At 47.8% G+C, this 24,141-nt stretch overlaps 1 protein-coding gene across 2 annotated transcripts in view; it reads left to right on the top strand.

The window, feature by feature from the left end:
* The window catches only part of ADCY9 (adenylate cyclase 9), a 59,210-nt gene extending 37,247 nt beyond the window's left edge, over positions 1 to 21,963 (top strand). For both annotated transcript variants that reach the window (XM_015294128.4, NM_204630.3), the window contains 7 exons: positions 1,235 to 1,452; positions 4,341 to 4,443; positions 6,702 to 6,910; positions 11,081 to 11,240; positions 14,088 to 14,236; positions 16,245 to 16,286; positions 19,801 to 21,963. In XM_015294128.4, coding sequence (XP_015149614.1) covers positions 1,235 to 1,452; positions 4,341 to 4,443; positions 6,702 to 6,910; positions 11,081 to 11,240; positions 14,088 to 14,236; positions 16,245 to 16,286; positions 19,801 to 20,989 — 2,070 coding nt within the window. In that variant the 3' untranslated portion in view covers positions 20,990 to 21,963. The remainder of the gene's footprint in view (positions 1 to 1,234; positions 1,453 to 4,340; positions 4,444 to 6,701; positions 6,911 to 11,080; positions 11,241 to 14,087; positions 14,237 to 16,244; positions 16,287 to 19,800) is intronic.
* The last annotated feature ends 2,178 nt before the right edge of the window (positions 21,964 to 24,141 follow it).

The raw sequence follows: 24,141 nt of genomic DNA, 5'->3' as shown, positions 1-24,141 counted from the left end.
TTTGTTCAACTAGAAAAGTGGATACCAGAAATGCTTATGTTAGAAGAATGGTTTTCTGTCGTAACATCTTCCTGCCAAAAGATGGGAAGTCATATATTAGCAGTTGCCAGCACGCATTCAGCTCTACCTGCCCATGTTGGTGTCCCTTGTGTGATTTATACCACAGAGAGCTTCAATTAATTTTGCATGGCCATAAACCAGATATTTCTCAACTCTCGAACATATTTCAGTGCGTGATGGGGTGATGTGATATTTATGGTCACCGAGGGACATCCAAGAATAGTCTTCTGGAGGAGCTGTGCTGCCTGCAGTGCGGGCAGCAGCGAAGAAACTTCTGTCAGGAGTGGGTTTGGGGATGGGGATGGATGATACGTGGGAAATGATGAGACGTGGAGAGGGGAGATGAGCGTGGAGATGTGCTAAGTTTGGTACATGTTTGCTTTTGGAAGTTATAAAATGATCCTGACTAACAGCAGCCCAGCCATGTGTAGTTGTCTAATTTCCTGGATCTGCTTCAGTGCATTACAAAATGTAAAGGAAGGAACTGCAAGTTCCATGAAATAAAAAAAAAAAAAACGTTTTTTGGCTGAAACTCATTTCTATTCTGAAAGGAATGAAAGCAGGCTTGATAATACTGCGCATTTAAGCAGTATTGCAAGCTGGTGTCAAAACTCAAAGCTATATTATCAATGCAACAGTAAAAGAGCTCTACCTCAGTGAAGATGTGGCTTTGGCAGGGTAGTTTTTTGCAGGATAACGAGCTGCACGAAGAGGCTGTTCACATAGGGCTGGTCCTGCTCCTGGGAGAGCAGCGGGGCTGTGGCAGTGAGCAGAAGGGGCAGCAGAGGGATTGTCTCGTGGCCTGGGGACAGAGAGCACGATTCACATGGGTATTGAAGGAGGAGATGACTTGGAGGAGAGTCTTGACCTGAAGATGAGTGAATGAAGTTTGGGCTTGTGGTTGGTCTCCATTGCGTGTGTGGATATGTGCTTTGTTTTCTGGTGCCTCGGGAAGAGGGACATAGAAAGCAAAAGGACAAGACCTAAATAGACATGCCCTTCTGGCAGACCTGAGTGATTCCAAGGCAGGTGGAGGGAGGTCTTTGGCATGACCAGGTAACCATTCCATGTGCTGAGGGGAAAGCTCCTTTTGACTTCAGCTCCGTTCAATTTATCCTGTCTGTTTTTTCGACCATTCATGTTCCCTATGTCTGTTTTGCTTTCTGTCATGCAGGCTCCAGGAGGACACAGCCCAAAGACTCAGAATGGACTTTTGAGTCCTCCGCAGGAGGAAAAGCTGAGCAACAGTCAAACCTCGCTTTATGAAATGTTGCAAGAGAAAGGAAGATGGGGGGGAGTGAGTCTGGATCAGTCGGCTCTCCTCCCTTTGAGGTTCAAGAACATCAGAGAAAAGACAGATGCCCACTTTGTGGATGTGATTAAAGAGGACAGGTAAGGAAAATGCTGCACGCTGTGAAAGTGTCTGAAGGAGAGAAGACATGAATGAGGTCCCAGATACATAACCAGTATTTGTGTGCTTTTTGTCTTGTGTCAGTAGTCGTTAACATAACATATAACATGTTTCATCATTCTTCTTCCATGGTGAATAGGCATTCTTCCTTTGAGTCTTTGGAAACGAAAAGTCATCTGTCAATGACTTGTCCTGAAGTTGAACTCAATATAAAGAGTTCTTCCCAATACACATAGGGCGTACCTTCATCTGTGATTAAAAGTGGGACATACAGTCTGAAGCACAGAGCTCGCATTTCTGCATAGCAAGGGAACAACATCTGGCAGTGCTGTGTGGCTGACTGATGCCTGGAAGTCACACTTGGAGGCAGAGCTGTTAGGAGTGAATTCTCCTGGACCTCCAGCATTTTATGAAGTCAGCCTCTCTCCACTCCTCCTTTGGGCAGAGGAAAATACCTTCCCCAAAATCCAGTGCTGTGTCCTTTTGTAAGCACACGACTGCATCTCCCTTATTGTGGCAGTGATTTGACGGGATCAGCTGAACCGATAGCGTAGGTTTGTTGTTATTTATGACTGTCCTTATTTTTGCTTTGCTTGCTTCCACTCGGATGAGGGACACTTTATCTAAATATCCTTGAAGCTGTATGCTCATCTGTACTGTTTGGAGCAGCGACAGTGTTGTCTTCATTGAAAACATGACCAAAGTGGAGAGGAATGAGAGATGGGGACTCCACTCCCTCCCCAGTCTCTTCTAGTTTGTTTTTCACATTCCCTTTCTCCTGGGGGCAGCTTCAGTGAGAACTCGGGCTTCTTTTCATGTGTGTGCTCTGTCGTTAATGGTCGAGAATAGGTGCCTAGCTGATACTTTAGGAGACAGACCGATTGTGAAAGTCGGAATGTTTGCAGAAATCGGGAAGAACAAATTGGATTTTTGTTTAAAAAGTAACCAGCATGCAGCCAGTTTTAAGCTACAGAGGCAGGTTAATGCCATTGGACTGCCGAAGGCACCCACCTCCAGCCCTTGTGTTCCTGCAGCTTTCCTCCTCCACCAACAAAATGGGCACTTCCTTCTCATTTGGCAAAAGGAAGCAGTAGGGCCGTGGTTTGGCATCAGTCAAAGCCTTTTTTTCATTTTTTTTTCCCAATTATATATCATCATTACCATATTAAGTGGGCCATTTCTTGTTGCCAGGGAAACTTCTCTGCTGAGTTCAGTTCATGTAAACATAACTTTCCAAAAATAAGCTCCGGATTAATTAGGTCTATTCCAAATGGTTTAAGTCTACCGTTTTAAATCAGCCCTTTTGAACATTTCTTGATGTTGTTATATGTAATGAGTCGTTGAAAAAGCATTCTTGATCCCCTACTGTAGAATGTAACAGGGTTGGTCTCAGATCCAGTCCCAGTGAGGATGCTCGAATGGGAAATGGGTGTTTTGTCGGGGAAGGTGGTGACATCCAAACTTGGTCACCTGTCATGAAGGTTGATGCCATTCACAGCCATCAGTGCATGGATTTGCTGCTTTGCTGTTGCATCACTGCAGAGCACCCAGCAGCACACGGGAGCTTCTGCTCACACTGGGAGCACTCCGTGCCTTGTTGCACAGTGCAGGTGTGCTGATCTGCAATGGAAATCGTGCATGGCGTTAACAGAAGATGTCTAACCCAGATATGGTGATGAGTTGTATAAATTAATCATGCAGGCTTCCTGCACAGCTGGGAAGAGGTAAACACATCCTGAGGCTGAGCTGGGATGGGAGCCTGTGTGCTCCTCAGTGCAGACAGGAGCTGGGTGCTGCTGGCATTCGTTGTGCTCCAGCAGTGCATGGGGCTGCTGCTCTCCTGCCATGCCCACCTTTTGCCTTGCAGCTGATATCTCAGCACAGTTCCAGTGACCTTTAATAATAGTAATGGAAGTATTAAATAGGAATAGTGATAAAGCTGCAGTTGGAGTGGCGTTTTTGCATTGCTGCCTTACAACAGAATCCTTCTCGTAGAAGTTACTGATTTGCCTTTCCTTGGAAGTCGATTATATATATCTGGCAAACAGTGCAGAGTTTGAGCTTTGACTTTGGCTTTACTACAACAGCTGTAAAAAAAAGAATAACCCTCATTCAGTCCTTGCAATCTGCATGCTACTGTGCATTATAAAAGATAACTGTGGTACAAGAGGCAGGAAGATGTTTTCAATGTTTGAGGGCTCTTTTATGTTCTTGTTGCACGTGGCGCTGGAAGACAAGGGGAAGGAGCGCCCAGCCCTGGCGGTGCTGCCTCCTGCTTCTCTTCTGCTCATTGCAGTAATTCTCAGTACCAATAGGCAATTTCACATTTCTGAGGCAGAAGTAAATGTAAGCCATCCATCACCTCGGGCTGCATTGTTCTGCAGCCTGGACGGTTTGGTGAACGCTCCCAGCTGAGTTGCCGCGTTATTGTGGTGCCTGTGGAATAACAAGGCAGTGCTGTTTTCTGAAACAGGCCGTGTTTTTTTTCTAACACTCTGTCACCTTTATCATCCTTGGCTTGCTCTGACTGATAGAATTGCACCTACGACATAAATAACCCGCAGCCACGCGTCTCCTAGGGCTGCTCGTCTGTGGCAGCAATTAACCTTTACCATCCTCTAGCTTATATTACAGCTATCTGCAGTCAGGCTGTTAAGTTTCTAGAAGAACTCAGTAGTGGCTTCCTGAAAACATAGAAGTCAGCTCTGCCATGTTCCTATCTCGTCCGTCTGAGGAACAGTGTGGATAAGGGGGGGCCGTGGCTGAGAGCAAAGGAGAGCTGCAGGGCTGTGCCTGTGTCCCTGCAAGCAGAACCATGGAACTCTGCAGCTGAATACGGTGGTGCTGACACTGTCTGTTTTCTCTCTAGCCTCATGAAGGACTACTTCTTTAAACCACCTATCAGCAAGCTGAGCCTGAACTTCTTGGATCAGGATCTGGAGATGGCCTACAGGACGAGCTATCAGGAAGAGGTGCGTTCCTCCTGGCATTGCTTTTCTGCTGCGATCCATCCGAGCCGTGTCTGTAACTGTTTCTGACACGTTTCACTGCAGCTGATGACAAGTGTCATGGGATGTCAAATGCGATGCGCTGCTCGATATTGTTGCCTCTGAGAACAGTCTCAGTTTACCTGTCCTGTGCCATACCCTGAGTGTAGTCCACTATTTGAAGTGGATATACGATCTCAGAGCCCACCAGGATACGCTCAGCACCTCATTTGCCTTTTCTCCGTTTTCAAGTTAATGTGTTAATGCTTTAGGCAGGCCAGAGGACCGTGGGAGATGAAAGCAGAGGACTACTTGCCTTCTCATTAAGTATCCCAGCTCAGAGAATGGTAGCTTTGAATTTGATCCTTGGTCGTGCCACAGCCTCCAGGGGAATGATACTGTGGTTGTATCCATGGTACCCAAACCATGCCTGGACTCGATATCATAAGTTCTGTAAGCGTGCAGTGCTCAGAAGGAGGCAGTTTGAAGCTCTGTAATTGAAAAGAGCATTGCATAAACGGGAAGGAACTCGGTGCCTTCTTCAGGATTTTGCAGCGAATGAAAAAATGTCCTTTACCCCTTTGGGAGCTACTATTTCTGCAGGCATTCCATGGCAGCGGGGACTGCTGCCCCCTTGGGAGGAGCTAACAGGATGCTGCACGTTTGCATGTAGCAACACTGGACATCAGCACTAACTCAGGCTGAGTTTCCACAAGCAGCTGAGAAGTTAGAGTTGCTCCTCCCTTCCTGGTCCTCCTGCTCCCTGTGCCTCCTAATGGCTGTGGTGCTGTGAGCCAGCTCATTTTACTGACCTGCATAAAGTATTGATCTGTTTTGTTTTGCTCTTGGGGGCTTTTTTTTCCTATGATGAACCGAGTGCAACGAGAGCAAATCAAGACTGCTCAAAGGGTGTTTTTTTTTGCTCTTTTCATAGATCTGTATTTATACAGTGTTTATACCCCTGTTTGCCAGCCCGGTTTGTACAGTCTGTACAGAAAACAACAAACCCAAATCTTTCCAACTGGGAGGCTGGAAAGAGAAGCAGTGCTTGTCAGTGCAGATTGGCCTATGAATGTGGGTGTGCAGGAAATTCATAGAGGATGGAGCAGGAATGAGGTCTGTGCGTTTTGTTGGTGATAAGCTGTTAATTTGAGGATGATTATGCAAACCTATCTGAAAACGGGCATCTTCACTTTGCGAAGCAGCTCCGCATCACTGGGGCAAACAAGTTGTTGTTAAGGCACAACGGTGGTCCGGGAGGAAACAAAAGGGTCCTCTTCTGGGGGGGCGGGATGGCTGTCAGCACAGCTGCTGGCGTAGCTCTTTGCAGAGCAGCACTGCTGAGAGCAGCTCCAACAGCAGTGAGAGTAGCTCTCATTCCGTGCTGCTGGCTGTGTGGTCGCTCTGCCATCGCTCCCGAGTGGGGAGGCCTTGCTCAGCCTCTTGGCTGGAAAGTCAGGTGCTCTGTAATGCAGGTTGGGCACCCTCAGTGCTGTCACTGTTGGATGCAGTGCTCGCTCCTTGAGTTCGGTTTGTGTGGCTTTGTGGGTGAAAGGTTTGTACTGAAGGGCTGTTTAGGCACTGTGAGGTTGGAGTGAGCTGGGAATGGGGAGCTCATGGCCTGGATTTCAGCTGCACCAGCACACACCATAGCTGTATGGGTGCTGGGGCCAGCATGGGGTGGGCTGGCTGCGTGGCCAGGGGTCGGGGAAGAGCAGAACGTGCTGTCCTGTCCTCAAATCAGTGCAGATTACACAGCGTCCTGGTTGCTGCTTTGAATTCTGTCTGAGAGGGGGATGGGAGCTCAGTGAGGAGCTGGTTCTGCTGAGGGCTCTTTAGTGGGTTTGCTTAAAGGCCCATTGGAACTCAGAGGATTATATTTCTTCTTATTATTGTAAAATCTATTCTTACTTTAAATGAAAACACCCTACGAAATCTTCCAGCTTGCTCTGCTGGTAACACTGGGTTATGTTTCTTTGTGTAGGATTGGTGATTTTTTTTTTTATGTGGTCTTTATGAAAGTAATTGCACAGCACCCAGGGGCTGTGCCACCAACCAGGCTTCTTCTCAGGGACCTCACTGTTGTCAAACCACCCCTTCTGTTCCTTTTCCCTGCTTTGAACACAGTACTTACAGTGGCTTAATGAAGTGGCAAAGTGCTCCGCGTTGCTCCGCTCGTGTCAGCTGCTGTTTGTGGTCCAGTTGAGTTCAGTAACAGAGGCTGTACTCATTGTCATCAACAGGTGATGAGGAACGCACCCGTGAAGACGTTTGCCAGCGCTACCTTCAGCTCCCTCCTGGACGTGTTCCTCTCCACCACAGTCTTCCTCATCCTCTCCGTCACGTGTTTCCTGAAGCATGGCATGGTGGCATCCCCTCCTCCCCCTGCTGCTGTCGTGGTGTTCGTCATCGCCATCCTGCTGGAGGTGCTGTCCCTCGTCATCTCAGTCAGGTGAAGCACGTGTGAGCGTGTTACATGGGTGATGTGTGGAAACGTGTCCCTTCACTTGCACTTCTGCAAATCCAGCAGGCGTGTGTGAATGTAAATCCTTGTATAATTACAAGTTAGAAGCAGTTCTCCTGTTGTTTCAGTAGAAGCAATGCACTGCAGCTTCCAGTCCAACCAGGGTCAAGCTAAAAGTCATTTCTACTTCAGTCACCGAATCGAGCTTGTAATTGGAATATACCTACAAAGATGTGCAAGCAAAGCTGGAATTTTGGAGTAAAGGGGCATCACTTACCAACTGTGGCAGTATTGCAGTATTTTGGAGAGTTAGTGTTTCCTAGCAGGTGTTTTTTTTGCTGTTATGGCTTGAACTGTGTTGTAGTTGCTGAGTTTGTGGAGCAGCTGCAGTGGTGCAAATCTGGAGTAGGGTGTTGTGCGCAGGCAGCCCCTCCATTGGCACAGGACGAGGAGCAGAAGGGCAGCGGTGAGCAGCTCGTTTGGGATCAGGGCCATGGATGGAACCCTGCAGTTTGTGCAGCTCAGAGCAGCTCAACCACTGCTTTGCAGGAGAGCTTGCTTCTGCTCTCAGGTATGTTTGGAGGGATCTGGTGTTCATCCACTTTGCAGGTACCATATTAGAACACTCCACCTTGGCATTTTTCAACTTACTTTTCCAATGCTTCGTGTTATTATCTTTGCATTTACATTTTCTTATTTCACCCGAGCTTGAAGAAGACTCTTTTTACTGTGCAGCTACGTTTCTCAGCAGTTTGCTACCACAGGTCCACATCACCACCATCCTTCAGCGAGATGTAATTTGTACTCACAGCTGATCACGGTATCTATCTAAGGTAGTGAATCTCTGAGGTGCAGAAAAGGATCATCTCCGACCTGGGGAGATCCCACCCAGAGTACTTTCTAGACAATAGCCTTCTACTTTACACCGAATGAGAGCCTCTTTTTGCAGATGAAAAGCACGTAAGCTTTCTGGTAGGTTTTCAGTTCTAACCAGAATTGTGTTTTGTAGGAACTGGTATTTGCGTGGGGTTTTGGACTGTCTGGTTTTGTGTTGAATTTGTGTTGGTGTCTGCCCAGCCCAAGGCACACACACACTCCTGCACAGGTGTAGCAACCTTCCACTTCCCTTTCTTTGCTTTCAAAACACAACTGTGCCTTAAAGGCTGGCTGCATTACATTCAGAATGTATTAAACTGTGCACTGCGTTGCGTATCCACAGCAGGGGGTTCACGGGCAGCTCTGTGCTGCTGAAGTGTGGGGCCTGCTGGCATCAAGAGGACGGACACACCATTGTGCCCTTGTTCCATATCCCTCCCTTTAAGCAGAAAGAGGAATATCATCTTTTTTTCCCCTCTTCAAAGTGAGGGCTGCTCGCTCTGACTGCCTGTTATACACAGAAACAGTGCAGAGCTTCCTGTGCAGAAATGTCATCCCAAATGGCAATCACAGAATGCCACAGAGCTATCTTAAGGGAGGAGATCAGCCTACAATGCTGGGCTGAATCCCAGAATTTCAGGAAAAGGGATTATTTTGGGCCCCAAAAATTCTTGCCCGAGTTTCTCATTGTGTTTTCATTATCATGATGCACAACACCCCTGCCTTTAAATCAGTCTGGCTTTAATTGCATCCAGTGCTTGGCCCAGGGAGCACACACCACAGCTCTGGTGGCTGAGGGCTCGAGTCTGACTGTGCCATGAGAGACGAGGAAGAGCCAGCAGGGTGAGGGCAGAAGGCCTCACGGAGCAAGGCTTGCAAGAGGAGGATGTTTTGATTTCTCTGAAGTGCCTGCTAATAAATGATTGGAGTACCTACAGGTGAGGATCCCACTGTTAATTCCAGAGCAGCACTCGTGCTAATTGTTCAAGGCCACGTGCAAAAAGTGGTGCTTAATTTGGAAGCGTGTGGAGTGTGTCACCTCCGGTTCTGCTGACGTAGTGCAAAGAACGTCCTTCTGCTCCCTTGGAATATGACTGCTTGGCCTTGTGTGAGTGCAGTTAGAGTGCAGGGGGTCTTCAAGTCTGGGTATTTTATATAAACATCTTGGGAAATGTCGTTGAACGCATGACAGTATGTGAGATCTCACTTGGGTTTTCTTAGGAGTGCATCGCAGGAATAGAGGGTAAAAGGGATCTGCCCACTGTTTTAGGTAGAAAGACAGGATTTTTGTTAGCCGGACCCCTTTGGCATCCAGCCCTTGTTCTCAAGTGAAACTTGTTATATATTGATAGAATGTGCATTGCTTTTGACAGCACCCTTTGAGGATCTCTGGGTGCCACAAGAGTTCTTTCTGCCTTGTTCAATAGAGTGGGAGGTGGGGCACCTGGTGACCTCATTCATCCGTCCTGACCTGCCTTTGCAGAGGGCAAACCAAATCTTCCAGGTGAAAAAAGAAGCAGGCCCGGTCCAAACAGGAGGATGGAAACCTGCTGCTGCCTGATGAAGTCACACTGCCCTTTGCCCGTTCTTCTGCAGTAACGCCCGAAGCTGCTGAGCCCTGTGGCCCACTGGCTCCTCCTAAATTCCTCATGACCAAGAGCAAAAATCACTTTGTGCAGCTGGAGTTGAACGAAGGGGTTCTGTTAGCAATATGACATGCATGGAGTATCGATGCGCAGGCAGGAGATGCGTTCTGTTCACCTTTATTTCTACCAGCTGGGATTTCGGTATTTAATACCCCACCAAATTACTGCTGTCCCATAAGCTTTGGATTTGAAATACGGGAATTGATTCTCAAGTGCCAGTAAGCACAGAAATGCCAGTAGTGTTCTCCGTTAGCCATTAATCATTCATGTCCAAGTTACTGATTTGGACTGCAGTTGGTGTAGCCGTGCCCAGCACTGCAGCATCTCAGCACGGTGAGCTGCACACACCATCCCACCATGGGCACCATGGCCACCCCGTGTCTGCAGCCCTCCCGTGAGGGGACAGCTGTGATATAGGCCTGGGCTTCACTGCCCCGTGAAGGTTTGTAGGTCCGGAGTGTGGAGGCTGCAATTGATCCTGGAGCAAAAAAGAAAATCAATGCAAAAGGTAAACGGTACCACTGGGGAGCGTGGAGTTGTCCCACAGCCTGTGCTGGCTTTTCCAAGCACGCAGTGCCTAAATAAAGCAGTGTCCTCATGCTGGGATTAACCGCTCGGGTTTGCTGGTGGGCAGGGATTTGTCGTGGTGCAGGGCCTTGCACCCAGCCCCCTGTGAGCCATGGGCTGCTGTAGGACTGCTGTGTTTGTGGGGTATGAAGCTGGATGGCAGCACTCGGTGCCAGCCTGGCCTGGAGGCGCAGCGAGCACAGCCACGAGAGGCTGTAGGGCAGCGTTTGGCACTTGAGAAAATGCAGGAATTACTCTGCAGGGCTTTGGGTTTATTTTGCTTCCTATAAGGTTTTCCGTTTCAATGCATTTTGGAAATTCTCTTTAGCGATGAAGTAGAGCTGCGGGTTTTGGCTTCGAGGGAACTCCATTCAGTAGAGCTAAGAAATGTGTGAGCACCCCCTGGTGGGTTGCTCCCGTCCTACAGCAGCCTCCTGCCACAGCCCACGTTCCTCTTTTTCCTCGAATTTAGGTCTATTGCCCAGATCTCAACGTACCAAATGGGAGAAGAGCTCTTTGAGCTCCAGGATGATGCTGGGGGTCACACGGCCCCACGCTGTCGGAGCTCACAGGGCATTGGGCACTGCTCTCAGCCATAGGGTTTGGGTGGCCCTCTGTGCAGCCCAGCATTGGACTCCGTGGTCCTTGTGGGTCCCTTCCAACTGGAGATGCTCTGTGATCCCGGGGGAATTACTGCTGTCCATGATGCAGCACCTGCATGCAGCTGGCTGCACCTCATCCTGTGTTTGCGTCTCCATCAAAAGAATTAAAACCTGGAACAGCAGTTGCAGCTTTTGGAGAGTGGCGGATATTTCTGGGCTAAAAGAAGCGTGTTTTCATGATGATTTGTTAAGGCAGATAAATAACTGTTTGAAATGCAATTTTATGCAGTGTTATGCGGGCATCTACCTTTGTTTGTCTGTTGCAATGATACCAAACAGCCCGTTGCCAGAAGCCTCTCCGTGGAGCTGCCCTCGGGAAGAATTCACAGCTCTGTTACTCCAGGTGGATCAGCCCTGTGAAGAGATGCACTGAAATTAACCCAGGCTCTTGGTTCTGTGTGTTCCAGGATGGTGTTCTTCCTGGAGGAGGTGATGGCTTGCACGAAGCGCCTCCTGGAGCTGATCTCCGGCTGGCTGCCGCGGCATTTCCTCGGTGCCATCCTGGTGTCTCTCCCAGCTCTTGCAGTTTTTTCACACTTCACCTCTGATTTTGAAACAAACATACATGTAAGTTGCAGAGCTCCACTTCGTAACCTGATAGTTTGGATGTAACGAAGCTCGTTGGCTTGCTTGCCTTCCTCCTTCGCCTCCCTCTTGCCTCGCATCTGTTTCATATGGGTCTGTTGGAGGGATGGGGCTTTTATGTATGTTCATCATACACATTTTACTATGTACATACAGTCCATTGCTTGAAAACTCATACAGAAGAAGAGAGGAATATCTAAAAATACCTGTATGCACGCGTACCTTTTTTTCTCCTTACTGCAAACACTTCTGCAGTGTTTGTGCTTATCCGAATGCTGGTGGAGTGTCTTACTGTAGTCTGAGCTGTTTGTGAGCCTAAAACGTTTGCCCGTGTATTAATGAATCTGGCAGTAGGACCGGACTTAGTGTGGGGCTCTGTTATCTGCAGAGGTAGGTGGTGAAACTGAAAGGAGAGCGCTCTTGGGATGCATAAAGGATCACTGTGAGGGGCTGCAGGAAGGGTTAAAGGAAGGCAGGAATACCTTTCCAGAAGGAGCTGAAAGAGAGTGGGTTATTTGGCCCAACCAGAGGTATGGGGTCACAGGGATTGGGCTTCTCCTTTGGTAAAACCAGTCATCAGTGGGGGTTGAGGAGATAAATACTGAGGAGGGGGAGAACAGTTTAACTGAAGGGCTGAGAATAGCCTAAAATCAACACTTAGAAACTTTGTGAATAAAACGGATGAGAAGCTGAGATGGAACTTAGTTTGTCTGAGGTAGCACAGAGTGAGCCTTCATGGAACTCACCCACAGGGCCGTGGCTATTGCAGTGCCCTGGCACAGGCACCGACCAGAGCCTCCTTCCCATCACACATCACAGATGCTGGTTGTTGTCCGTTCCATGGGAACGTGTGGAGCAGATGTTGTGATGCACACATACATTCTGTGGCACTCGGAGTTGCAGAGAACTGAGCTTGCAGATCTGTGACACCTCATGTGTAAAATCATTCTGCAGTTTTTTTTACCTCTCTTTACTTAAACAAAGCAAACTATTTTAAAGCTACGTGACTTTTCGAGGTTTTTGATGCACCACCAGCAAACCAACAGTGAGAATGTTTTCCTTACACTGTCGAGACCTGAAAGGCTTCAAATCCCTGATTTCTGTGTGCATTGATTTTTGTATCATCCCATTCATGGCTGTGATCATCTTTCCAAACAAGTAAAAGCAGTGCTGGGAGAACCACATTATTGGTGCATTCTCAGTACCTCATCCTACACGGTGCTGAGTCTAAAGGCTTCAGGCAGCAGCAGTGAGATGGTGCTGTTCACTGCTAAGCTGGGAATGAGCATTGCTTTCTTTCCTCTTGCAGGCCCTCCAGAGTCGTGGGGCTGTTGGCTCCCCCTCCAGGAGATGTCCCCACTCATCTTGTGCTCACTGATGTTCCATCCATCATGGAGCTCTAGGAAACGGAATCAATCTATAGAGGGTCAGGTAAGTGTCATCTTTTACTATGACATGGTTTTGCAAAGTTTTTTTTTGCACTCGTAGCATTTTATACCTTCCCTGGCTATAAAATAATCAAAATAAAAATTAACAAAAACAGCAATGAAAAAAAAAAACTTTCCAAAGCCATGCATACATAGTAAAACACAGCACTTACTGACCCTCTATAGGCTGGCTTCATGCTGGGGCATCACTTGGAGTGAGAACCAATGCTCTGCCACTTTAGGAGACCTCAAATGGGGGAAAAAAAGTAAGTTGAAGATTTTTATGGACGGTTCTGAAATTCATTTTCTTCAGTTTTTGAGTCATTAAATTAAACAACAAAACCCACCCTATGGTTCTGGTTTAAACGTGGTAAATTCTGTAAGGTTTTTTTTCCCAAATGCTGTGTCTGCATCCAAATCTCACTCTTGTTTGTTATGTGACAGTCTTCCTAATCTGCATTTTCTGCATTTCAGCTGTAGAGGAAATGTAAACTGGGAGAGAAGGATCGTTTGGTGCCATAAGGTGCAGTAGGCAGCAGAGCAGAGCTCCACCATGCAGCCTGGGAGTCTCTGGGTTAGCCTGGATAGTCATTGGTGTTGCTGATAAAACCACATCAGCCTGAGAGCTTTGAGCAGTGCAGCACTGATCTCAGGGAAGCTCATACATTTGGAGAATAGCTCTGTTCTGCATTTTACTCATCCAGGAAAAATGGGGAAAGGATTCTCAGAGAGGGCATTTGGAGCAGATAACCCAACGCTGTCCTCTCCAATGGGCACAGGTGGTGGTATCACTGAGCACCAGCTCTCACCTCTCTTAGGTAATCAAAACAGCTCTTTCTGCTGGGCAGCAGGACGATTTTGGAGTGATCCTGGGGGATAACACCCTCCAAGAAGTGCTGTAAGGGTAGGCAGCTGGCCAGCATTTGAGGGTGAATGCGTTCCACTTTTCCAATGCAGTGGAATTTTGGTGTCCAGTTTAAAATAGATGGGATCTGACCCCAATAGTGAGCGAGGAGATTCATGTGTCTGTTTACCCTCTTTTTCTTTCTTTCTTCTGTTTTTTTTTTTTTTTGCTTTGAAATAAGAAGAGGCGTTGAGCCTTTTGGAAAGGTAAGCTGGAGCTATTGAAGAGCACTGACACAGTGGTGTAACGTGGCAATGCAAAACTCCATCTAGGGAAAACGGTGACGAACTGTACATGCTGAAAGTGTGCTTGCTCACTGAAGGGAAGACCTCTGGCATCAAATGCTGCCTCCCGGTACAGGCACAGCTTAACGTGCATATCACACGAGGAAATGAGGTCTTTCATGTCGCACGTTCCCCCACTCACGCTGGTGCTGATGTGCAGAAGGGCTGCAGTCAGCAAGACGAAGCTAACTCGCGCTCTCTCTCTTTGTTGCAGTACACCATGTTTATGTGCTGTGCCATTCTGATCGCCATTGTGCAGTACTGCAACTTCTGCCAGCTTAGCTCCTGGATGAGATCTCTGTTGGCAACCGTAGTAGGAGCAGTGCTTCTCATTCTGCTCTACGTCTCCTTGTGTCCGGACAGGTGAGCATTACAGCCAGCCCTCGCAGCATTCGGGATGAGGGATTTGTGTTTGTCTGCCAGAAATAAGGGTCCTGTGCATGCCATATTAGTATCTGCCATGAATATCTCTAGTGTCTCGAAAGTAATAAGTCGATCTGGGGAGAGATCTGCATTTTTTTGGAAGGAGCTTTTCACTGAGGAAGGCGGACACTCAGATTTGATGGAGTTGTGCTGCCCTGCTTCCTTTCTTGCTTTCCTATCTTTCCAGGGGGCGCTGCAAAACATAAACTGGAGGGATAAAGTGAATGCAGTTTCTGTGAAGTAACGTTAAGGCTTTCCAGTTTGCCCTCTGATAAACAGCTTTCTCCAGAGGAGAATGTGTTTGCATTACTCTCCTTCTATTTTCTCACCAAGATAGTCAAGGGACTCCTTCCAGCCATCTGTCCACTCCTGTTGTCAGTGTTTTTATAACCAGCCTGCACTTCTTGATGGCTTGAGAAGGATCACAGCTTTGGACGCTCTTCCCATGGAGTGGACTTTGCAAGGGCTTCTTATGCTGGACCTTTAGTTCCTGTCAGAAGCCATTCCTTTACCCTTCTTCAGAGGGGTGAACAGCCATCCACGTGGTGAAAAGCCTTAAAAACAAACAATAGTTTTCAGATGCACGTATTGTACGTTTATCTTTCAGTCCCCTCTTTGAGTGTTTTTGGTGGACTCTTTTACCCTTGATGTAATTTATATTAAAAGGGCGGAATTAAAGTCACCCCTTAACAGCTGCTCAGAGCGTAAGGATCTCAGAGGTGGCTGCAAGAGGAAGAGCAAGTCCCTGCTTAGAGAAAAAACAACTCCAAACTGGTGCCCGTTGAGAAATGGTTTCCAGCTCATGCTAAAGAAAATCTCTTTTTTGTATCAGCACAGCACTCAAGGACAGGACAGCCTTTTTCAGCTTCTGTGGTGGGAAGTAGCGCTCAGCTTCTGTTCAGAGCAAATTACAGGTGCAATTGGTAGATAGGTTTGTATGTGGGCTCCATGTCATGGCTGTGCAGAGGGAGGGACACAAAGCTGGAGATAACACGGGGGCTTTATTAAGGGGCTGGGAAAAGCTGTTCCCAAGAAGGGAGGAGGAGACCCTGCAGCGTATCAGTTCCTAGCATCACCTCTGCTGGCTGCTGAAGGCAGTTAAGAACATTTAAGAAACACTATATTAAGAAGTCTTCCTAAAGATAATGTATTTTTGGCTCAGGTTTGCATGGTGATGTCTGCTGATGGGCAAAGTTCAGAACTCGTGCAATGTGTTGTTTTTGCATCTTAGAAAATACCCTGAGTGATGGGCATAGCTGTTCTGCCCACCTGAGAAGCAGCCCTGTTTAGAACTGCCCATGGACAACAACAGCAGGGTTGAATTGTTGTCTCCCTGGAATTTGCCTAGATTAATGATGACTTTTTTTGTTCCTTTCTTACCAATAGCGTGGATAGTTGCTTTTGTCACAGCAGTGATGTAATGCACATGCACCAAAGGCCAATCCCTTCTGTGCTTTTTCCAAAAGCAACTAGTTCTTAGTACTATAATACTTAATGGCCTTATAAAAAATGCCGTTTTTGAACTACTGTGATTCACAGCATTTCAAAGAGGCTCTCTGTGTTCTTGCCTTCTCACAAAGCTTTGTATTTTGCTGCTCAGAAAGCATGGAGGCATGGCTGCTTTGTAGAGTTCTGATATCGCTTTTCCATCTTTCCAAGGTAAGTTTGGATTCTCTAACAATGACTTGTTCCAGGCATCATCTTGCCTTCGTTATCATCAGGTGCTCCTTAGAGGTGTGTGTATCTCTCCATCTGACCATGGCTGCTGCTTCCAAGAAGAAGGTGCAGAGAAGTCACGTTCCCACTTTGCCTGGAGGTGATCCCACATGCAGTGCAGGCCGTGCTCCTACTGGCTGCACCACAGTTCAACATGTGACCAGGAATTCTGGCAGGATGCTTTGTTTATTGCTTGTGCTTCCTTCTGATATCAGTGCTTTTTTTATTTCAGCTCTGTGGAAACCTTGCATCTAGACTTGGCACAGAACCTTAGGTAAGCTCGAATCCGATGACCACCTTTATGTTTAGAGATAGAAACATTTCCAAACGGTTGTATGCGGCAAAACTTTGCATCGCAGCAGTGCATGTGGGGATCCATCACATCAGCTCTGCAGGTTGTGTTTAAACTCCTCGTGTTCATAATTTCCTTTCTAGAAGACTTGGCCAGAATTCATTGGAGAGCTGGCGCTGCAGTCACTGCACTGTGCCATGTACTCTGTTCTGTTTAAACCCGATTCGTAGGAGATAGAACTGGAGAGAAGCACATATTTGTGAGGGAATTCCAGCCCACTAAAGCCAGAATGGTTGGAAGGGCAAAGCCAAAAGAACAGGGATTGCTTGATTTTTGCAGACCAAAGCACTGAAAGAGATTGCAAAAGAGGAAGAGCGATGTAAGAAGCGAAGTGATGGCTGAGAGCCGTGTCTGAGGGTTAACCTGAGTTTGGATCTTTAGTGGGTCGTCATTAGTTTGTGAAGTTTTGTGTTGCTCAGAACGACACCATTTTTCTCTGCTTTGGATGTTAGAAGTAGGAGTTAATCCTGTTGTTTCTACCATTGCTTTGCAACAGAATTGGACTTGTCTGGTCTCTGCAGTGTGTGTGTTGTTACACACTGCAGTTCTGGAGCTCTGTGTGAACCCGCTCTTGGTGGACCAAGAGAAGGTTGAAACCCTCTTGTCCTAACAAACGTTCGTGCTGCTCATTTCTTGTTGAAATAGATAAATAAGAGGTTCTGTGCTCACCTAAGCCAGCTCTAAAGCTTCTCCTTTGCTCCGAGAGGCCCAGACAAACTTTATTTGCATGCCTTTGATGAAGCCATTCCCTTCTCTTGATCAAGAATGGAGATAATTATTAATACAGCATGGGAAGGAAGACGCTAGGAATGGTAGTGAAGGCTTAGTGTAGAGCTCATCTCTGGACTGTCTGTGCTGTCCTCAATAAATCCAAATATGGGATTTGTCCCCTTTTCCAGGCAGACCGGTTCCTCAACCCAGAAGAGGTTCTGCTACAGTTTGTCTTCTAAGCAAGAAATGTTTCTTCTTCTCATTCATTTCTTATGTCAGTGCAGGTAGAGTGCAGTGTTGCAGAGGGTGATGGCTCGGGGAGGAGCAGCAATGGGCTGCTCAGGGTGGGAGTGTTTCATTGCTCAACGTTAGGGGCCTTATAGGAAGCCTCCTTGTGATGATCTCCCTTGAAAGCAGCTGTTTGATTTCCCTTTTCCTCACCGTTCCACCGCGACGGCCTTTTTTTAAGACCAGCAGGCATGCGTCCACTTCAAATATAGTAAGAAATCCAAATCCAAACATAGGTTACTGGCTCAGAAGCAAACGGGCTTTCCAGAAATCTTTATAAGTAGAAAGCCATTATCTTTATGATCTGTGATCAAGCCAAAGGAGATTCTATCTCCAGAGCTCGCACTTGTCCTGCATTCAACCCAGGCTGGATGGAGGTGCCAATAGTTCAGTGTCTGTGCCAGGAAGTGCTCAGAAGTTTGTCTTAAAGGAACACCATCAGCTCAAGGTTCCAGTTTGAATGACTTTCAAAATGATTCTTCTGCTGCAGCGCTTCGTAAAAGTGGAGCTTAAAGAGGATTTGGTTTTGTGTGATCCTTTTGTGCTCTGGGTGTGGTGTTCAGCTCTTCTTTGAGTGTGTGAGGTGACCCGCAGGTCCCGCAGCCTATTTGCTGTGCACATGGAGGTGAATAAACTCCTGCTCTGGAAAAGATCCCCGCACCTTCCTTTTTGAGATACTAACCCATTACCTTCTTAATGAAATCAGGTCAGCTTACAAGTGAGTCACTCTCATTTCACATGCAGATCTGTGGGCTGTGTGGGAGCAAGGTCAGGTTGGTGCTTGAGATGGCTGAGAGCTGGTGGGTGCCAGCACTGCCGAGCTGTGAATGGAGCGGCCCTTCCTCCTCAAGGCAGCCCTGGCATCCCATGCAGGCTGCTTTTTGTAATGGAGAGCGTGTGACGCTTTCCTAATTTATTTAAGAGGAGTTAAAGTACTTTGAGGGCTATTCTGTACAATAAACACTAAATAAAAAGCCTCTAATGACTTAAATAAATCCCGGTGGCCGGGATGTTTGATGTTAGAGCAGATTATCTGAATCCAACTCATGTACTCTCAGAGGAGTAACTTGGCATTGCTCAGATCTTTCCCTGCATGACACAGAAGATAATCAACCGTTCTGAGCACAGCCCGCGTTGTGCTCCTCGGGCTGGCTCTGCTCCCCACCTCCTCCAGCCTCCCTTATTCACAGAGCTGTACTCACCTGCTCTCCCTTGTTCTGCTTTCTCCTGGGAAATGTGTATTTATGGCTGAAAAAAAAAACCAAAGCAATAATTCCCAGCGTAACACACAGCCTTATCGTGAATCTGGAATTCAGCCTATAGCTTCTCAGCTGTGCGTACTTTAAGTACCTCTCCCTCCTATAGGCTCACCAGGATGATGGTCAGGAGATGTAACAGGATGTTGTCAGGGGTGGTGCGTGTTCATCCGTGCTGGTTTTGCTCCATCACACCTCCCTGGCTGTGCTGTCAGTCAGATGTTTGAGAATGAGTATCCAGAAATGAAGTTGGGTCTGGAATCTGGCTCTGCTGGGAGCGTGTTGGCTTTGATTTCAGAAATGGAAGCGTGTCCTTGATGGGCATGAAGAAATGAACTGAACCTGGAAATGCGTTTGCATTATGGAAACCCGTTCGAAGTCGTCTTTTCTTGCTCTGTTGGTACTGCTGTGCTTTGAGTTCTGATCTCTTTTGCTAAGATGCCTTCATCAGAGCAAGAGGCAGATGCTGAGATATGGGTTGTCTTTCTGTTTTAGAAGCAGAACGTGGATGTGATGCTTTCCCTCATCAAACGTTTTCTTAACCTGGAAAACCTCAGCAGGCATCTGCCCATATGCGGTTTTATGCTTCAGCAGAAGTGCCTTTATAGGAAAAAACATGGTTAAGTGACTGGAATCGCTGTGTGCCAATCTGTGTGGGTCCAGACTTGGTTCCCAGGGTCCTTAGTTGGTGTCTTTTCAGACTAACAGTATAAAGCAGGTGCTTCTGAGTATTGGAGGTAGTACAAAGAAGTGATGAACTCTGCAAACCTCACGCAGTCAGACATCGTGTACCTACAGACAGACGTGCATGTACACTGTGTAGCTGAACACACCACCACTATTAAGCATTTATACATGTATGCATTTACACGTCGCTTTAAAATTAGGTATTTGTAAGTAACAGTAAGTGCTGCCTTAGTGAAATCTTTACAATTCACGCTAACATAGAGGCGGGGGAGTTTCTGTGTTGCTAAACCTGATGGTTCACTTTAAGGCGCTGAGTTTGAGAGTGAAATTAATTCTTTAGCCATCTTAATAGCAGAGGAAGATTTCAAAGCACGTTTCCTAATTCAGTGTGTGCTGTACGCTTCCTCCACGCTCTCCTGGCGTAGGAGCTGCAGTGCCCCAGCTCTGTGCTTCTCAATGCACCTTTTGTGTTCTTCCCCTTCTTTTGCTTCCAGCTCCAGGAAGAGTCCGTGCAACAGTTCGATGCCGGCCGACGTGAAGAGGCCCGCAGACCTGATAGGTCAGGAAGTGATTTTGGTGGTCTTCCTCCTGCTGCTCCTGGTCTGGTTCCTGAACCGCGAGTTCGAGGTCAGTTACCGCCTGCACTACCACGGGGACGTGGAGGCTGACCTTCATCGCACCAAGATTCAGAGCATGAGGGATCAAGCCGACTGGCTGCTGAGGAACATTATCCCCTACCACGTGGCCGAGCAGCTGAAGGTTTCCCAGAGCTATTCCAAAAACCACGACAGCGGCGGAGTCATCTTTGCCAGCATTGTGAACTTCAGCGAGTTCTACGAAGAGAACTACGAAGGAGGCAAAGAGTGCTACAGAGTCCTGAATGAACTGATAGGGGATTTCGATGAGCTGCTGAGCAAACCTCATTACAGCAGCATTGAGAAAATCAAAACCATCGGGGCGACCTACATGGCTGCTTCGGGGCTGAACACGTCGCAGTGCCAGGACAGCAACCATCCCCACGGACATTTGCAGACCCTTTTTGAATTTGCCAAAGAAATGATGCGAGTGGTGGATGACTTCAACAACAACATGCTGTGGTTTAACTTTAAACTTCGGATTGGCTTTAACCACGGCCCCCTGACTGCGGGGGTCATCGGCACCACCAAGTTGCTGTACGACATTTGGGGTGACACTGTGAACATTGCGAGCAGAATGGACACCACGGGCGTCGAGTGTCGCATACAGGTGAGTGAGGAGAGCTACCGCATCCTGAGCAAGATGGGGTATGACTTTGACTACAGGGGGACGGTCAATGTGAAGGGGAAGGGTCAGATGAAGACCTACCTGTACCCCAAGTGCATGGACAACGGGATTGTGCCCCATCACCAGTTGTCCATATCTCCAGACATTCGGGTTCAGGTGGACGGCAGCATTGGGCGGTCTCCCACCGATGAGATTGCCAACCTGGTGCCTTCTGTACAGAATTCTGATAAGACAGCCCACGGCACAGATAACTCAGAAACCAAGGATGCTCTTCCTTCCTCCAAGAAGCTCCAGAAAGAGCCGACGAAAGCAGAAGAGAGGTGCAGGTTTGGCAAAGCTGTAGAGAAGACTGACTGTGAGGAAGCGGGAACTGAGGAGGTCAATGAACTGACAAAGCTAAATGTCTCTAAGAGTGTATGATGCACTGTCAGAGTTGCATGAAGTGCTCTGTCAATAGAAACACAAAAGACGTTTGCAATTGGCGGTTTTCTTTTCCAAGAGAGACCTTCCCAACACCTGGGTTGTACGTTTGTTTTCATTTCAGCGCCTGGTGCTGTGTGGATCACAGCTCTTCAGGGCTCGTTTTCATCCATCTCTCTCCTCCATGCCCCAAATCACATCCCCAGCTCCCCAGCTCCCCGTGCAACCATCTTACAGCTGAGTAGAGGATATTAAGTGCCTTCAGATATACTCCATTGGACTCCCTGTCAAGGTACAGAGGCCCCAAGTGAAATCATAGCTTTGGGTATTTATCTAATTTTAAAGAAAAAGAGAAGCTGTGGTTATATCATTTTTATTGTTGTTTCTCACAAAACACTTTTTTTGGCTGATGCAACTCCTTGGGTTTTTTATATCTATCTGAACAATGTTTTACTGTTATCAGACCTTTTGTATGTAAACACACAGACCAACGTGCATGTATCTACCGTGTGAGACTGACATCAAGTGCCAGTAACGTACCACGAGAGAATGTCTTGGCAAGGGGGTGGCAGAGTTTTCCTTTGGATTGGGCTGGAGGAGGAGTTCTGCAGTGGCTCAACATTTAGGTAGAGTAGGCTGAACAACTGCTGTAGTTTTATTCTCCTTTACCCATGCTTTCTTCAAACTTAATGTGCCATCGTGTGCTTTGGATACACTTCTTTTCCATATAGCCATTGAGTTACTGATCTGTGGGAATGGAATAAGGGGTCGGACTGCACCAGCTCTCGGGACAGGCTTCCAGAAGCAGCCAAGTGCCCAGAAGAGCATCACTGTTTGGGTCTTACGTGTCTAAAAAGTGTTTCGTGTTACTCCGCTCACCGGCTGAATTGGCGAAGGTAGGTGAAGTCGGTGCCTCCAGGCTGGTCTGATCCGAGAGAGAGAAAAGTCAAATAAATGTTTTGGAGATGCCTTTATTTATTTATTTATTTTACTTCTTTTTCCTTCTTTCTTTCTTTCCTTCTTTCTTTCTTTCTTTTTTTTTTTTTTTTGTTTTTTGTGGAGGAGATCAGGAGAGATGAATTTGTCCGTTGGTTTAATGGGAGTCCGTAAGGCAGCGTTTCAGCCTCTTTGAGCCACCGAGCACTGTGAGGATGCTTACCCAGGCAATATTTGTTTCCAAAGCCACACAACGCAGCTGAGTAACCCCAGCTTCCCTCTGCACTCAACTGATGGGTGCTGCACCGTGCTTCTTCAGGCTGTGCCCTCTACGCCGTGCTCTTGCAGCAGGGAATAGGACAGCATGCTCCCTGCTGGAAGCAGGAATAGGGCAGAGTCCTTGGGTGAGCTGAGAAGCACGATGTTATCCCAGCCCTACAATGGCTGTGCGGGGTCCTCATGCACAGAGGAGCACTGCCCCAGTTTGCCCTCTGTGCTTCCATCACCCCATCCGCTCGCATCGCTGCCCCACTTTGGCTGTGATTCATTATCAGCTATTCCAGTTTTGCTGTCTCTTTGCAGCACCAAATAGAATGAATGAATTTTTGCACCCGAAATAAGTTCTGTAGGCAGGGAGGAGCTGGTGACGTGCAGTGCTGTCTGCCCATCCCTGTTTGACTTAATCCTCTCCATCTGACCCCAATTCAGAATATATGTTGGTTCTTCTTTTTACTCCTGGTGTGATTTTTGGACTTTGAGTAACAAAAACAAGCCTTGCTGCGTTCCTCTTCAGCCATCTGAGCTCCATCCACGCTCCCTGGTGAGCACGGAGCCCTTTGTCAGTGTGAAGCTGGGAGATTTCTGGGTCTCTTACCTTCAACAAGACTGCACGCTGTTCTCGCAAGAGCTGCTGCTCAGGCATCTCTCAGTTGTGCTGGATGAATCTCTCTTGCTCCATTTCCCAGCACGCAAAAAGCAGGGGGGCACATACATCCCCACACTCTTTTCTCGCAGCCTCTTTTGGGGCTGCTTCTGCCCAGCAGCACTATCAAGTTTGTAGTAACACGGAGTTTTACAGCAGCCTTCCTTCTCCCCAGCCTAAGCCCACCCCCTCTCCCCCCAGCTGGTTGCACTTCCACCTTTCAGGTCCTGTAACTCTACAAATACCTCTTGCATCTGAAGAATGTATTCTTGAAACCATTTCTAGGATTCTCGTTCCAGTTGAGTGTTTATCAGTATTTCTTTTCTTACAGTAGGAGGATGCTGCAGAACTGTTTACCTGCCTTCTGGTGTTATGTTTGGGGTCTCGAGGTCATTCAGCCCCCTTTCTCTTTTTGCCCTCGGTTGCCCAGTGAGGTTTGCTCCCATACATCGCTGTCCTGAAGGAGCTTTGCTGCTGCTGGGTAGGGCTGGGCTGCCCAACAGAAATGGGAGTCCTGAACTGTCTGAATGAGGTTGGTGCAGGACTGGGGCTGTGTGTGCCATGGGGTGCTTGTGGGGAGCACAGGGCGAAGAGAGCGGTGCTCAGCGGTTTCTGTGGTGGTATCTCCATCCAGCACACAAAAACCTTCATTTCCTCCTTGCAGCTGCTTCTGTGAAACTGAATCAGTTTCTCATTTGTAAACAAGTAGATGGCGTTGCTGTTGATTTATGCCCGATGGTTTTGATTTGGGGGATGAGAAGAGCCCTGCCTGCTGCTTCTCAAAGCGTCGGGTCAGCCCCTGGGCCGAGCAGCAGCACAGTGCTGTGCGTGGCAGCTCCTATTGCTGCAGAGCCCTCAGGTTCAGAGGGCACAGCATGGGCCCAGGAGCTGGGTCAGTCTGCCTGGTGCCAGGAAAAGGGCTTCTCAGAAAGCAGCTCTTGGGGTACCCCTTCTTCAGGCCTTGAAATCACCAAACTGTAACTTGTTCCTTAAGCTTTCACCCTGCTGTGTTGCAATGGAGCAGTTGTGTGTTTCACGCCTTTATTTTGCACCCATTGCAAAGGCTGAGAGCACCTGAGGTCGGCTGTAGCAGCTCGGGGTGTCCTTGCTGTGCACAGCAGCTGCCTCTGGGCTCCCCAGCTTTGGGCCTGGAGGGGATGTATGAGGACCCCGGTTCTGTGCAGAGTGATGGCTGAGCCCTGTTTGCTCCTCAGCACCTGAGCTGCTTCCACTGCCCCCATCCGCGTTTCCCAACAGAAGGGCCCAGAGTTACTCTGGGTGGGTGATGGTTACC

The sequence above is a fragment of the Gallus gallus genome, chromosome 14, assembly GCF_016699485.2.
Source record: "Gallus gallus isolate bGalGal1 chromosome 14, bGalGal1.mat.broiler.GRCg7b, whole genome shotgun sequence".
Lineage (NCBI taxonomy): Eukaryota > Metazoa > Chordata > Aves > Galliformes > Phasianidae > Gallus > Gallus gallus.
Note: the sequence above shows the minus strand (reverse complement) of the source record. Positions and strands in the feature narration are given on the sequence as shown.